The sequence below is a fragment of the Triturus cristatus genome, chromosome 2_2, assembly GCF_964204655.1.
Source record: "Triturus cristatus chromosome 2_2, aTriCri1.1, whole genome shotgun sequence".
NCBI classification, from domain to species: domain Eukaryota; kingdom Metazoa; phylum Chordata; class Amphibia; order Caudata; family Salamandridae; genus Triturus; species Triturus cristatus.
Genome location: NC_140582.1, coordinates 631,574,931 through 631,589,901, shown reverse-complemented (window position 1 = coordinate 631,589,901; position 14,971 = coordinate 631,574,931). Strand labels below are relative to the sequence as shown.

At 43.1% G+C, this 14,971-nt stretch overlaps 1 protein-coding gene across 1 annotated transcript in view; it reads left to right on the top strand.

Moving 5' to 3' along the window:
* Positions 1 to 14,971, top strand: part of LOC146862603 (kynurenine/alpha-aminoadipate aminotransferase, mitochondrial-like) — an 829,492-nt gene that overhangs the window by 653,735 nt on the left and 160,786 nt on the right. Inside the window, exon 8 of the mRNA XM_085641832.1 lies at positions 8,414 to 8,479. Coding sequence (XP_085497958.1) covers positions 8,414 to 8,479 — 66 coding nt within the window. The remainder of the gene's footprint in view (positions 1 to 8,413; positions 8,480 to 14,971) is intronic.

Sequence of the window (14,971 nt, the reverse complement as noted above, 5' to 3'; positions counted from 1 at the left end):
TGTCAGGTTATTACTCCTCAGAGTCTGGATGATGCACTAAGGGGTCCACCTTTCGACATCCCCAACTCCTAATAATATTACTGAGTATTAGGGCCATCAAATGAGGGAAGGGTAGGATGGGAACGGCGGGGAGAAGAACCTAAAATACAAGGAACACTGAGGTAAATACAAATGCATGCAACACTACTCTAAATTGGTCTCACTAGGACATGAACTACCTTATCCACGTTGACGTCTACCACAACAGTCCCTTGCTTCAGGAACCAACCAATGATCAGTCAAACATGGAACTATTTCCAAAAACACAAAAAGAAACAACAGGTTACCATCCTACACTGCCTGGAACCAAAACATTCACCTCTTCATTTAGCCCACCATACATACCGGTTCAGCTATATGGGATTGGGTAATGAAAATCAGAAAAAACAAAAGAGGCTTCAGTTCAGCGCTTTAAGGTAAATCCAGTAATATGAAGGACAAGTCTTGTTCCCAAAGTTAGTATATCAAGCAATCCGAAAGTGTTATTTCAGTAGAAGAATTATTCCTACTGAAGTGTTGTTCCTTTCAAAGCATCTCTTTGCAGCAAACAAACCACAAAAAAAAGGACGCTGTACTCCAGCTTTAGAGTAGTAGCACCCGTTTAGCAGTGTAGTGGTTTCCTCACCGCTCCAAGCAAAATGATTCTTCCGGGATAGAAACGCCTGTAAGAGTGTCTCCGGAAAATACCTGAAATCCTTTTCCACAATTGAATCCTCCAAAACGGAATGCGCTCCACGGATCTTCAGGCTCTAAGTGCTCGGCCGAGCACTAGCAACGCGGTGACTTCTGAGGCAAGAACTCAACAACACGGACCAAATCCCCTCTCCGCCGAGAGCTCAACAAACAATTCAGAATTACGCACGTACTCCTACGAGCGGCGCGTCGTGACATAGACACATGCTCCACCTCCATCTAAGCAGGCCTTCTGGGAATTGTAGTTCCATATATCAGGTAGGTAGGCGCTAACAACGGCGATTCCTGACAGAGGGTCTGTGAGTGGGTGTGTGAGATTTTGATCAGGTCTGTGAGTGGGTGCATACAACTCTGAGTGGGTCTGTAAGTGAGTGCATGAGTGTCTGAGTCTGTGACTAGGTGCATGAGGCTCTGACTGGCTCTGTGTAGGAAGCTGGCACTCTATATAGTGTACTAAAATGAAGTGCACTGTGCAAAGTGTCCATTGAGACCCAGATTAGTATACAGAGGCAAAAATAGATAATATGAACGCTCTATTAATGGTAGTGTGGGTGAGCACTTAGACTTATCAGAGGGTAGTGTTAAGCAGGTGTTGTACTACAGAGGCAATAAATATGACACATACTCAAGAATAAATCTGAGACCAATTTACAAAAATAATACTTATTTTTATTTATTATTTCAGACTAAGAACTTTGCTCACAGGTAAGTATTTAATTTCTTATGATTTATCAAAGTTCAGAAAATATTGTTCGTTTAGGCACAATGATTTCCTATGGGAGAAAATCCATAAATGAATACAAACAGTTGGTTCTAGGGCTTGACCTTCAAGGTTTTTGGTAGCAGCAGGCCAAGGTCCAATGTTCCACCTGCGATCGCAGCATTGTGATTGGCTTAGGGTAGCCTGTGTGCCTATAGACATGAAGAAGGAAGAGGACAAGGACGGGAATGGAGGAGAGGCGGCACCTGGCCATTCCAGGTAAGTCCTATTTTTTTCATTCCCTTCATCTCCTCCGCCGCCCCAATACCCCTGCACGGTAGCAGCTGCTACTGCACCACAGGTGTTGGAATTTATGGGTGCAATAAGTAGCATCTATTATAAATCCAAGGATATTGGGAAAGAACATGCAGATTTTGCTGCTATTGTAAAAATCTGCATGTCTCAGTAATTACCGGCCATTTCTCCTGGTGATTTTTGGGAGGTTTTCTTGCGGACATTGCCCAGGGGGAAATTACAAAGGTGATTGCCCAATGAGTTTTTCTCTGCTTTACTTTACAGAGGTGACCAGTTGCAATGAAGGCTATTGAAGGGATTGCCTAACCAACCTCCAAAAATTGATAGGAGGAAAAAATGCTTTCGAGTACTTTATGGTAGTAGAAGCTATGTTTAAAGCTACTCAGAAAATTAACGATGCTCATAGAAGTTTTAGACTTCCCGGCATTATCTATTTAAAAAAGTTAGGATTCTTCTTAAGCTGCTAGATATTGTTTTTATGTGTTCTTCTCATATCTTATAAACATCCTTGACCACAGCAATTATATAACCAATCCAAAAACAGGTAAAGGCTAAAAGGTCCTGCCTCCTATAAGTCAAAAGTGCTTGTAAGTACAGTGTAAAATATGAACCAATAGTTTGATCAGGAGGCTAAATTCTGAGAGGCCATATCTGAACCGCTTTATTATTAGAAAGACTAGCCGCAGAAACCTCATGCTTATAATATACCTTATCAACTCTACTCAGAGAAAGTAAAATTAATATCAAATTGTATCACTCCATGTCAAATGAGCCTCTGACTAGGCTAACTTTGGGCCTGATTAAGATAGTGGCCTGTCGGATCGCCAAGAGCTATCGCGGCGGTCAGGAGACCGCCCGACAAGCAGTTGGAGGTCCGACCGCTGCATTTTGATGTGACCACCAGGCTAGCGGTGGAAAAGAGATCATTTACACCTTGTAGGCACTGTTACCTGTTTTTAGTTTTCTTGCTCAAGCCTCCAAGGTTATATAGGGTTTCCTACCTAATTCATTTTATTTCATTTACACAGCAGCTTGTGCTGTGGCCCAGGAAAAGGAACACCGCACAAGCCACAGTGTAAATGAGCACTTTGTGCACATCCATGCAATGTGTGCGTGACACCCGGTGCATGATGGTGTGCGGGGGAACTACATGTGCTCCACGATGGAGGGGGCACATGTGGCCCACGATGGATGGGGGCCCTGTTTGGGGTCACAAGTCCCTTTCTTTCAGCCTTTTCTTGGCAGTCTATCCGACATGAAAGAGCTGTCAGAAAGAGGTATATTAACCCCGCCCGTGGTGCCTGCCTCTGCACTGCCAACATTCAAGGGATACAATTCTGACCACCGCCCCAACGGGATCTGAGATCCTGTCCGAGATGAGTCTTTGCCCGACCTCTCAGGGTCTGACCACCTTCATCATAATGCAGCAGTCGGACAGAAGGGCTGTCAGTCAGTTGCACCGCCACTGATGGCCAATCGGTGGTGGTCCGACCAACATCATAATGAGGTCCTAAGTCCCAACTGTGAGAGGGCTGACTGAATTCAGAAGGCTTTCAACCAAGGAACTGAACAGGGATGCCATCTCTCTGTCTTATAAATTGATCCTTACAAATTCATTTGTGCACATAATGTAAATTGACATGATAAAGGCAGCATAAATATACTGGGGTATTGCATACAATCTTTCTACATTTTTCAATGGTACCGAGCCTAAATTTACTCCTCACTTTTCTAGAAATTAAAGAGAAAATTGAAATAGTATGTTAAGTGTAAACCATTCTGCAATTATCTGAGGTGAGCTGTAATGTGCTCCTTAAAACGGAATCCCGTTTATTAAACTAAAATAACTGAATTAAATAAATATTCACCCATAAATATCATAAATATTAACATATTTCAGAGCCTATATGAAACGATCAGTCCTTTATACATCCCTGTGCACTGTGAAAGCTTAAGGGCAAATCTGCTCTTGATTGTGAAAGTAAATGGCAAACCTTTGCTTTCCTTTGACCAAACCCAGAAGATCGGCTCCTCCATAATCTTACTGAGTTAGGCCAGGATCAAAAAGTGTAATTTATGCATGAATTAACTGCGTAATATATGACTGGGTATCTCTTCATTTTTTTAGGAAGCTTCCCCTCTTATTTCAACAAACTCTTGTTTACCTATTTTTGTTAACTTTAGCATTTATAAATTGTTCCTCATTTCAGACCCAATTTTCTTTCTCATCATTGAATATCTCTTTCATTGTCACTCTCAAGGCATAGCCAATCCCTGAGATCCCATTGGGGCGGCGGTCAGAAATGTATCCCTTCAATGTGCCAACTCGAATAATTCAAATTTATTATTATGTTTTGGCTCTCAAGAGGGCCACATAAACATATGCAATACACAACAACAAATACACAGAAAATACAAAAATTTAAAAACAAAATTCAACCCGTCATAGCTATACATCAGAAAATCAATCTAACAAAGCCGGACAGACAAAATATCACCAGGGATATTAATAAATAGCTAAAAATCCTTTAAAAAAGTTAAAAATATAAGAACAGAACATTTCGTTCGGAGGACAATAAAGTGCATGAAGGAAATCCTTTAAAGTGACAATGCTAAGGCGGATACAAATTACTTTTAGCCATCGATTGCGCAAATTACGTAACATAGGACAAATCAATAATACATGCATACAGTCCTGGGTGTTCAGTTTACATAAATTGCACAAAGCAGAAGTGCCATGCCATTTGGATAACAGTAGATTAAGTGGAATTAAATCATAGCGTAACAAAAACCAAAACCTACGTATCCCATGCGGTAGATTCCATAGGGCATAGGGTTGTGGCTGTTTCAACCTATAGGAGGAGATGAGAGGTTCCACATTCCTTTTATCACCAACTGATTTTTTATCGGAGAGGAAACAAAACTCCCACGAAGCCTCCTTGAGGACATGTTTTAACTGCGTGGAGGAGTAGGAAAATAGAACACTTTCATCAAGTTTCAGTATCTTTACAGCCCTTCTAAAGTTGCTTACGAGTTTAGAGAACTCTTTAAAATTGCCCAAAAGTTCATTTTTGAGGAGAACTCGCAGGGTGCCATCTCGCGCTCTAGCCAAACTGGCCACCCATCTTATTAGGGCGCATAGACCCTGAACCCAGGAACTCCTGAGTCCAAAGTCAAGCCTACAGGCGGCTAGTGGGCAAGCATTGTTTAGAATCGAGAGGGATCTTAAGAGTTTCCCCTCAATCTTATGGCAGAAGTCCCAGTTTTTCACCTCTATTAATTCAATACCATACAAGATAGTTGCGGGGATTTTTACTCTAAAAACTTCTAGAAGACTGGAAAAGTGTCTTTTCCCCGTTGCCTGGTATAAGGACTTTAACCCATTGCCATGGGCAAGAGCTTTGCGGGAGCAGTGCTCTATATGGAGTTTCTCACTCATATTGGCCGAAAATATTTTTCCCAAAAAAGTATAGGAAGTTACGACCTCCAATCTATGCCCTCCAATAGCCCAACCGTAATTTGTCGAGCGGCACTTCTTCTTACCAGCTATACACATCACTTTACTTTTGGTAATATTAATCTTCATGTAATGCTCACCAGCGAAGGCCTGTAGAGCCTGTAGCCGATTTGCAAGACCAATTGGAGTCAAGTCAAGAATCAGAACATCATCGGCATACATCAGGCAGGATATTGGAGTCCCTCCTATCATCGGGGCAATCCCCTCACTGGCAGACACGGCAGCAGGGAGGTCAGCCGTATATAAGGAGAACAAAAGGGGTGCCAATAAGCAGCCTTGTTTAAGGCCATTCCGAGATGGTATTTTGGCCGAAAGCCCCCTTTCGCCCCCCGTTAAGACCCTGCACCAGGTCTCAGTGTGCAGAGCCCGCACCAGTTCCAACAGGGGGGTAGGGACACCAAGCGTCGCCAGTTTTCTCCACAGCGTTCCACGATCTACTTTATCGAACGCTGTGGAGAAATCAATGAAGGCGGCATATACCACTCCTCCTCTCACCTGGACATATTTATCTGTGATCACCTGAAGGGCGGTCAGGTTATCTAGCGTACCATGCTCCCTTCGGAAACCAGTCTGTTCAAACGGCAAAATATTGCCGTCCTCGACCCAATCAGAAAGAGATCTAAGGAGACATTTCGCAAAGACCTTTCCGATGGAGTCGAGGAGTGCAATCAGGCGGTAATTACTAGGGCTATCCCTTATACCCTTTTTAAAGATAGGGACCAAAATACTTCCTCTCCAGGACGCAGGAACAAATTTGGAGAGATGGCACGCCTTAAACAAGGGGTACAAAATTTTGCTCCAACTTAAGGGATCTTGTTTGAGGACCGTCATAGGAAGCTCATCCGGTCCCATGGCCCCAGAGGGCCGCATATTTTTTATAGCCGTCTCGATTTCCTTCTCTGAGGGAAGGAAAACCAGGTCTTCAGGGGCAGCATATATGGAATTATCAATACCTGTGGTCCCGTTCCCTGCATAGAGCTCTCGGATATGAGAGGACCATACCTCTTCTGGTATAGGAATGGGGGTGGGGGTATGGCGCGTACCGCATCCCTTCCCAATTATTGCCCAAAAGTCTTTAATATTACCATGTACAGCAGATTCCCTTAGTTTAATCCAAACTTCATCCTCCCTTTCCTTTTTAATTTTTTGCTTGAGTCTGCTTCTCTTTCTTTTTAACCTGGCAATTTCTTTCCCACGTTCCAGAACCCTTTCTAAATACTGTTCGCGAACTAGTTTATTTATTTCCCTATTCAGGGTACGCAATGTATTGGGGACTACCTCTCCTTTCCTAGGGGGAACAGTTTTTTTTGCGTACAATAAAATCTTTCGCATAAATTCTTCAAAATAAACAAATTCGCTACCATTCCACTCGTTTATTACCATTAGGGTATCGGCCAATAGGTCCTGCACCCCATTAATGGCGGCAACGTTCCAGAAGCACCTTCCAGAAGAGGCATGGAAGGTAGCCTCGTTGCCATTAAGCGACCAAGACGCCGTATTCAAAGAATTTAAAGACATTGTTAAAAACAATATACTATGATCGCTGAGTGACGTAGGTATAATCTTTAGGTCCAGAATATGGGGAAACAGGCCATAGTCTGCTATAGCATAGTCCAAAATTGACGACCCAAAGGGGGATTTATGAGTATAATTAGCGGGGACGTCAGATGGAAATCTTCCATTTAAAATAATACCATCCCCAATCGCTAATTCTTTTAACAAAATCTTCCCTCTTTTATTTGTCACCAAGTTCTCAGGGAAAAGCGTCTGGGGAATAAAATGAACCTCTATCTTAACTTTATTCCTGAAGAGTTTCAGACTAGCATTTGAAATTTTGCAATTTAAATCACCTACAAGCAAAATTACAGGGGAAGATGGGGAATTTTTTATCTGTTCAATATATCGGAGAACCTGCTGCAAACTATCATTAAAACGCTCCTCAGGGGGTATATACACATTAAAAATTACCATAGGATATTTTTCACCATTATGGAACAGATTTTCTAGAGTTATTGTGTGGAAAAGTCTACTAGGATCAATATAATGGGAGAATCTCCATTGCACTTTATTTGACAATAAGCAGGCAATCCCCCCCCTGGCATGCCCTTTCTTAGAGGGCGCAGCTGGTACTTCCAGGACATAAAAATCTTTTGATGGAGTTAGCATATCAATGCACCATGTTTCCTGAATGCACAACTCGAATAAGAAACCAGTTGGACTGCAAACAGTACACAACCCACTGGGCAATGTTTGTGTAAACTGTATTTCTGGTATCGATTAACCCCATGATACAATACAGGGACAATTAGTAGAAACCCTAATCCTCTTGCCTCGATGAATAACACAGTAGGAAACAGAATATCCATTATAAAATGTTTATGTTAAAATCCTAGTATTACTAACACAATATGAACTGTAACTACATAAAAATATAAAGAATAAGGCATTCCAAAGTGAGTGAGTAATGTGAGCAGCGGAAAATATTCTAGCATGGTTAATATATTTTTATCATTAACACCCTCATGTGCTCTTTCTAGGCACGAAGTCTGGCAGATTAGCAAGTAAACCACCTAGTCTGAGGTTAAAGGTTGGGCGACTCTATTCCTGATTCAGAACAATTGGCCTATTGTTTCGTCTGAATAGCAAGACTGCTGTTTCTGTCACCAAGACCACTGTAAATATAGAAGAATAAGCACAAGTAATGCAGCAGCAAGTGAAGGCCACTCACCTCACAGCAACATTTGCTAGAGTGCGTGCTGACGTCATGGGCATTCTGTCTTGGCATCACTGGCATGAAGGTCCTCTTTAACCCATGACTTACTGCGTACAATTGTATAAGACGTTATCAGAAGCCTGTTGAATATGTGCATAATAAACATTATGAAATGGAGAGAGAAGGGGTTGAAACATGCAATCATTAACTTTCCGGAAATTGTATTTGTTAATAGCGGGTAGCAATGATGTGGTCAGCAGAAATGAATAAACATCATGAATATATTTGCGTAAGTTTGATTATATGTGTGTGACTTATTTGCAGAAACAAACAGCACGCTAAGAAGGTGCATTCAATCTAATCAAAGTCATTCACTTATGCATTATTTTACCAAAACTTTCATACAAAAGTTCACATTAGTTTTGCCCTTTTTTAGATTGCAAGAGAATATGACTTCCTTATTATAGAAGACGATCCATATTTTTACCTTCAGTTTACCAAGGTAAGACTCTGCTTATGCGGTATTATTTATCCTTTATGTATTTATGTATTCATTTAACAATTTTATAAAGCATAGTTGCCTTTCAGGTACTTGAGATCAGCATTTGTGAGACCCAAGCCAAGACATATTTGTGGGCCCCCCATTTGGGGCTTGACTTCTATACACTGGGAACATTGAAATAACACATTGAAGTAGCAAAAGAAGGCAGCTGATGATGGCCTAGGCTGTAACATAGAGTGGATGGGTGTTCGGGTAAGGGCTGCAACATATGGAAGTTGAGTTATCGAAACGAGCTGCAGGCAGTCGTTAATGGGTTATCGGATCAGGTCAGGTCTGCAAGATCAGTACCAAGGTAATGAGCAGGCAGACACAGAGATGGAAGTGTGTGCTCTTATGCCAAGACCCATCCCAGCAAGAAAATATTTACTAATGGGAGACACTGTAGGCATTCTCTGTGCCACAGGTTGGGCAGACTATCTCAGACAGTGTGTAACTGAGAGGCATCAGCGCAATGATGGCTTCTGCCTGTCCTCATATCCCCAAACACACCACAGAAAAGTATGCACAAGTTAACTGCTGCATGGGCACGGTCTCCCACCTACCAACTGCGGAAGCGACCAAAGGAGCCTCAGTCCCATCTGACCCCAGGAGCAAGATAGGAAAATAAAGGTTAGTATGCCTGAACTCAGAATGTTAAGATGCAGTGAGGGCGATTTTTACATTCTGTGTTTGAAAATTCCACTTTTAGAAAGTAGGTATGTTCTTGCTAACCATCCAGTGTGCCTCTGCCAGGTTTGTGTATTGCATGTCTGGCTTTTGGATGACAGGGGGCTAGAGAGGGCTGTGGCCTTAGAAGTCTGATAAGTCAGGGCTTGGCTGAATAGACTTGGTCTGCATTTGGAGTGGTGAGAGGAGTAGAATCTTCACCTGAATAGGGCTGTGCCTGCCTTCCACAATGACAGCTTTGCCCCCCGGTGGTGTGTCTGACGCCAGGGCTCACCCTGACAAAGGAGGTTGTTGTGCACTTTCAAAGTGCCCCACAGAACTGGTTTTGGCTGGGTACAGACACTCTCTGCCTTCAGAGAACAAAGGATGTTGGTGTATAAAAAGAGGGGCCCAGGTCCCAGACTTTTAGATCACTTCTGGGAATCGAGACTACCCGTTACCAAGGAGAAGAGCCGGATAAGCTGAGGATGAATACTATTCCTGTGCTGGTTACTGTCTGGGGTTGGCCTGCAGTGGCTACTTGCTGCCAAGTAGAGGAGAAAATGACTTTTCTGTTGCTTTGTCATCTTGAGGAAGATCTCCAAGGGCTTCAAACTGAGCTTGCCTCCTGTTCTGAAGTCTCAGGGGCACAAAGACTTCACCACCAGCTCCCCTGAATGTCCTTGCTGGTAATTTCAACCTGAAAAGAAGTGCCTGCTGCTGTTTAGGACCTCTGTAGACTGTTTGTCACTGGGAGCTGGTAAATTAATGCAACACCAAAGAAACGTGTTGCATCTGCACTGGTTTCCCGATGCATCGCCGAATTAAGCGGCGCAGCGCCTGCTGCGTCTCGAGAAACGTCGCCACCGCACCGATCCCGACGCAAGCCTGCTGTGCGGCTGCACGAGTACATGCATCATACCGGATCAATGCATTGCATCAAGGCGCCAAATACTGTCGCATCGCTTGGCATCCGCAGTAAGAAACAGACGCATCAACTCCCCACACAGTAAGGAACTGACGTATAACCTCCCCTGTGCCGCAGTAAGGAACAGATGCATACCCTCCCCTGAGTGTAAGGAACAGATGCATCACCTTCCCTGCAGCTATTTTGCTTGCTTTGCGTGTCGCCTCTAAGGTACTTTTGAGAAAAGTGTCACATTTACAACTTGCGTTGAACTGAACTATTACTACCATTGGAAAGTCTTATTTTTAATACTGTATTGTGGATTTTTGTTTTGTCTTGTTTTGGTTTAGGTAAAGACTACTTATTTTTCTGAACTAGTGTGGTGTCCATTTGTAATGTTTTCACTGTATTACTGTATGTGTTCACAAATGCTTTACACACTGCCTCTGAGATTAGCTTGTCTGCTCCTGTCAGACTGCCAAGGGGGTGAGCCGGGGTTATTTTAGAAGTGTATCCCCCTTACCCTGACTAGAAGCAAGGGCCCCTATTCAGACAAAGGTACCTACCTCTGCCAACTAGAGACCCCCATTTCTAACACTCGTCATCTATTTTAGGACAGTGGGCCTGATTTACGTCTTGGCGGATGGGTTACCTCATCACCATGGTGACGGATATCCCAGCCACCGAAATTTAAATCCCATTTTTTTCCTATGGAATATGTCTTTCGGCAAACAGGAGTTCTGTCACCATTGTGACGGAGTAACACGCCTAGCATGATCTATATCAGGCGCATAGACTCTATATTGCTCCAATAAATCTCATTTTAAAGGGAATATTGGGTGCAATATATTGTAGGAAAGCTTTCAAGTAGTGTTTAGGTTAAATGTAGGTATGGTGTTTTATGCAAAAAAGCTCACAATTTGATGGAAACATTTGTATTTCATTTGTATTCCTTATAATCCCATGTCACAGTCTGGGTTCAAAGCTTTCTGTACCAGGCTGAAATAGACAAATTAAAACGGAATTTGCCAATTAACGTGCCAATCAATGTTTCAAATTCTAAAACATGTATTGTGCTCTTTTTGTTTCCAAGGCATACCATGTTATACATTGTCCCACTGTCCTGGTTCTTTGCTGAGATGTGCAAATGCACTGACCCCCATCTTTGCTTTTATAAATTGGCTCTCTGTTCTTCAGATACATCTGCCTCACATATTAAGAACCACAGAGCGTTAGTGCTAATTCTGTGGACTAACATGTACAACATTTATTTAAAGCTCACATCAGGAACTGCTGCCTGGTATATCTCAGATATACACATGAGTAAAAAATGGTTCTCCGGTAAGCACCGCACCTGTGTTTAAAGTGCAACTTATTGTACATATCTGTCCACAGGTAAAACTTTTAAAAATACACACGAGCAATGCCTTGTTCAAGATACTGTTGGTGAATCAGCAACTATAGCAATCAATTTGACTCTAGGATTCCAGAAATGAGAGCGTGAATTCAGGCATTATGTCTAATATAGTTACCATTGTTTTATGTATGTATGTTATGTTATGTTGGGGACATTTCTAAAGCGCACGACTCACCCTGGGGCATCTCGGTGCTGTACCTAGTTGAAAGCTAAGGAGGATAAGAAAACACGTAACAGAAGAGTGAATTTACAGTGATCTGAACAAATAGGTTTTCAGTTGTTTCCTGAAAATACTGAGGGAAGTAAATCCACGAAGGGAAATAGGCAGCATATTCCAATAGCGAGGGGCAAGATATGAAAAAGCCTTTCCCCCGGAGAGGGAGAGATGAATTCGGGGGATCTTCAGGAACCCAAGAGAGTTTGTTCTAAGGTTGCAGGTCGAGCCTTCTTAACAGGTATTTGGGGCCTTTGCCGTTTAGGGCGTTGTATGTAAGACAGCAGGTCTTAAAGTATGATCGTTTCCCGACCGGAAGCCAATGGAGGTCTCGCAGCAGAGGGGCTGAAGGTGAACCCGCAGGACGGTTTAGAATCATTCGTGCGGTGGTGTTTTGGATGACCTGCAGTTTTTTTAGCAGCGTCGGGCCTAATTCAGCCAGCAATGCATTTCCGTAGTCGAGGCGGCTAATCACCATGGCCTGGACTAGGGTTCTGCGATGCTTGGTGGGAAGGTAGGGCAGGATCCTCCGTAAGAGCCGAAGGCTGAAATAGCAGGAACTGGAGATTGCTGTTATATGTTCTTTCATGGATAAAACCCGGTCAAGTTCAAACCCCAAATTTTTCACTACTTGTTTAGGGGGAGGGGCGACACCCAGCTCTTGAGGCTACCAGTCATGGGCCCAGAAAAGAGGGGCTTTCCCAATTAGCATGATTTCGGTCTTGCTTGGATTCAATTGGAGATAGTTTCCAGTCATCCAATTAGAAATGGCAAGCATACCAGCCGTGAAGCGTAGTCGTTCTGATTCTGCTTCAGGTTCATTTTGAAGATAAGCTGGCTGTCGTGCGCATATGAGACTATCTCAAATCCACATGACTCTGCTATTTTAGCCAATGGGGACATGTACACATTAAACAGTGTGCGACTGAGGCAGGAACCCTGAGGTACACCTTTATCCAGACAGAACTTATCTGACCGGTAAGGCCCTAGCATGATTGTTTGATTTCTGTCAGAAAGAAAATTCTGCAGCCATTGTAGGGCTTGATCTCAGATGCCGCAGGAAAGCAGTCTCTCCGTCAGCTTGGAGTGTGCGATGGTGTCAAAAGCTGCGGAGAGATCCAGGAGGACCAGAATAGCTGATCCTCCGGCATCCGTTTCTTGCCTCAGTGAGTCGGTCACCACTAGGATTGCGGTTTCGGTGCTGAATCCCGCACGGAAACCTGATTGTGAAGGATCCAAAAGATTGTTGGATTCCAGATAGAGACTCAGCTGTCTATTTATGGCCGATTCAAGTAGTTTGCCCAACAAGGGTAGCAGAGATATGGGGCGGTAGTTAGTATGTACCTGGGGGTCCGCAGACGGTTTTTTCAGGATAGGTCGAACGTAAGCTTCCTTCCAAATGGAGGGAGTTTTGCCTGAAATGATGGAACAATTGAAAATTCCTTGCATTTCCGTGGCGCAACATGAATTTAAGAGGGCCATAATTCTGGGGGAGCAAAGGTCACTAGGTGAACCAGATTTAGCCGAGGATAACAGCTTTGTGACTTCAATTATAGAAATAGGTTCAAATTGTTTAAGAGTGCAGACCGTCGGGTGGTTGGTTTCTAAGGAACTTATGCGAGAGGCTGAGATCTGGGCTAAGGAGGAGGGGAAGTTGGCATAAATCAGAGTGATTTTTTCATAAAAGTGAGTAGCAAGAGAGTTACAAAGTTCCTGTGACTCCATTTGAGGCAGTCTGCAGGCTTGGGGTGAGACAAAGTCTTTGACTATGTTAAATAATGTTTTCGATGAATTGGTGGCCTGGTCAATTTGTTTTAGGATAAAAGTTTTTCTTGCTGTTTTTATATTTTGTTGATATTTTGATAGGCATAGTTTATAGGTCTGTCTGTCCAACAGGGTTTTACTGGTTCTCCGTCTCTCCCGGGCTTTACACCTTGATTTCTCAGCGCGAAGTTCCGCAGTGAACCAGGGAGCAGATAATTGCTGTTTGGAGGGACAGAATTTTTTCTCGGGGATTAAGGAGTCAAAAGCTGCCATTAATCTGGTGTTAAAGTTCTTCAGCAGCCCCGAGACATTAAGGTCGACTGATATATCTGCCGGAGGATGTGCGTGATAATCTGCCTCAAATACCTCCAGAGATAGGTTATTCCAAGGTCTGCGAAGTTGTTTCGTACGTGCTACGGGTCCAGGTTGCACATTAATATACTGCCGTCGAGTGGAGAATGGGACCATAAAGTGGTCAGACCATGTTAAGGGAAGGGGAGGAAGACAGAATAAATGATCGATGTTGGCAAAAATTAAGTCTAGGGCGTGGCCTGCCCAATGCGTGGGAGCAGTTACAAGTTGGGAAAGCCCGATTTGGTTTAAACTATTTAAGAGATTGTTCACATCGGGGTTCAATAGATCTTCGCCGTGAAAATTAAAATCTCCAAGCAAAATAAAATTGCTGGATGCTAAGACTTGCATAGCGATCAGCTCAACTAATTCATGATAGAAGTGGGTCCTAGGTCACAGGTTGTTCTACCAGCCACTTGCTTCAAGTGATCGCTGCAAAAGTTTTGCCCTCCATCTCGTACGGTTCAGAAATCCTGAATACCAAAGATGCAACCACCCTAAATACAATACAATCTGTATTCTTCAAAAGATTGTTTACAATTCCGCTACACATCTCACAAGACCAAATCCGTCTAGAATTTGCCTTAAAAAACCTGATCATGGCCAGACAAGGTGCTTTAGTGAAGTACTATTGGAGGATGAGGGAGGCAGACGATAACACCCTAGCCCATCGTTGTTGGGTTGAGATCGAAAGTCAAGCTAGACAAGCCAACTTGACGACGAGAATACTGCAGGAATTCTTGTCGGCGTTACAGCTAGAAGGGGTCTGGTCAACACCAGTAACGTATTCTGGATTTAAAAACGCGGCAAATTCCGCAATCAAGAGGAACTCCCTATCAACTGACAAAAAGTCTTTTTCTAAAAAATATCACGCCTGGGTCGTGATTCAGACATACCAGAGGCTAAAACCGCAAAGGTATCTGACTGAACATATTTCTTACTATAAAAAGCACTACTTGATGTTACAACGACTGGTTTCATTCCCCTCAAAAGATTTAACCCCGCAATGGAAATACGTATGGCCATCGAAGGAATGTCGCCTTTGCTGTCAAGGGGAGGAGTCACTATTACACTTATTATGCATATGCCCTATTTTATTGAAAACACGTAAATCCATTCTTCGGGAGATTTTAA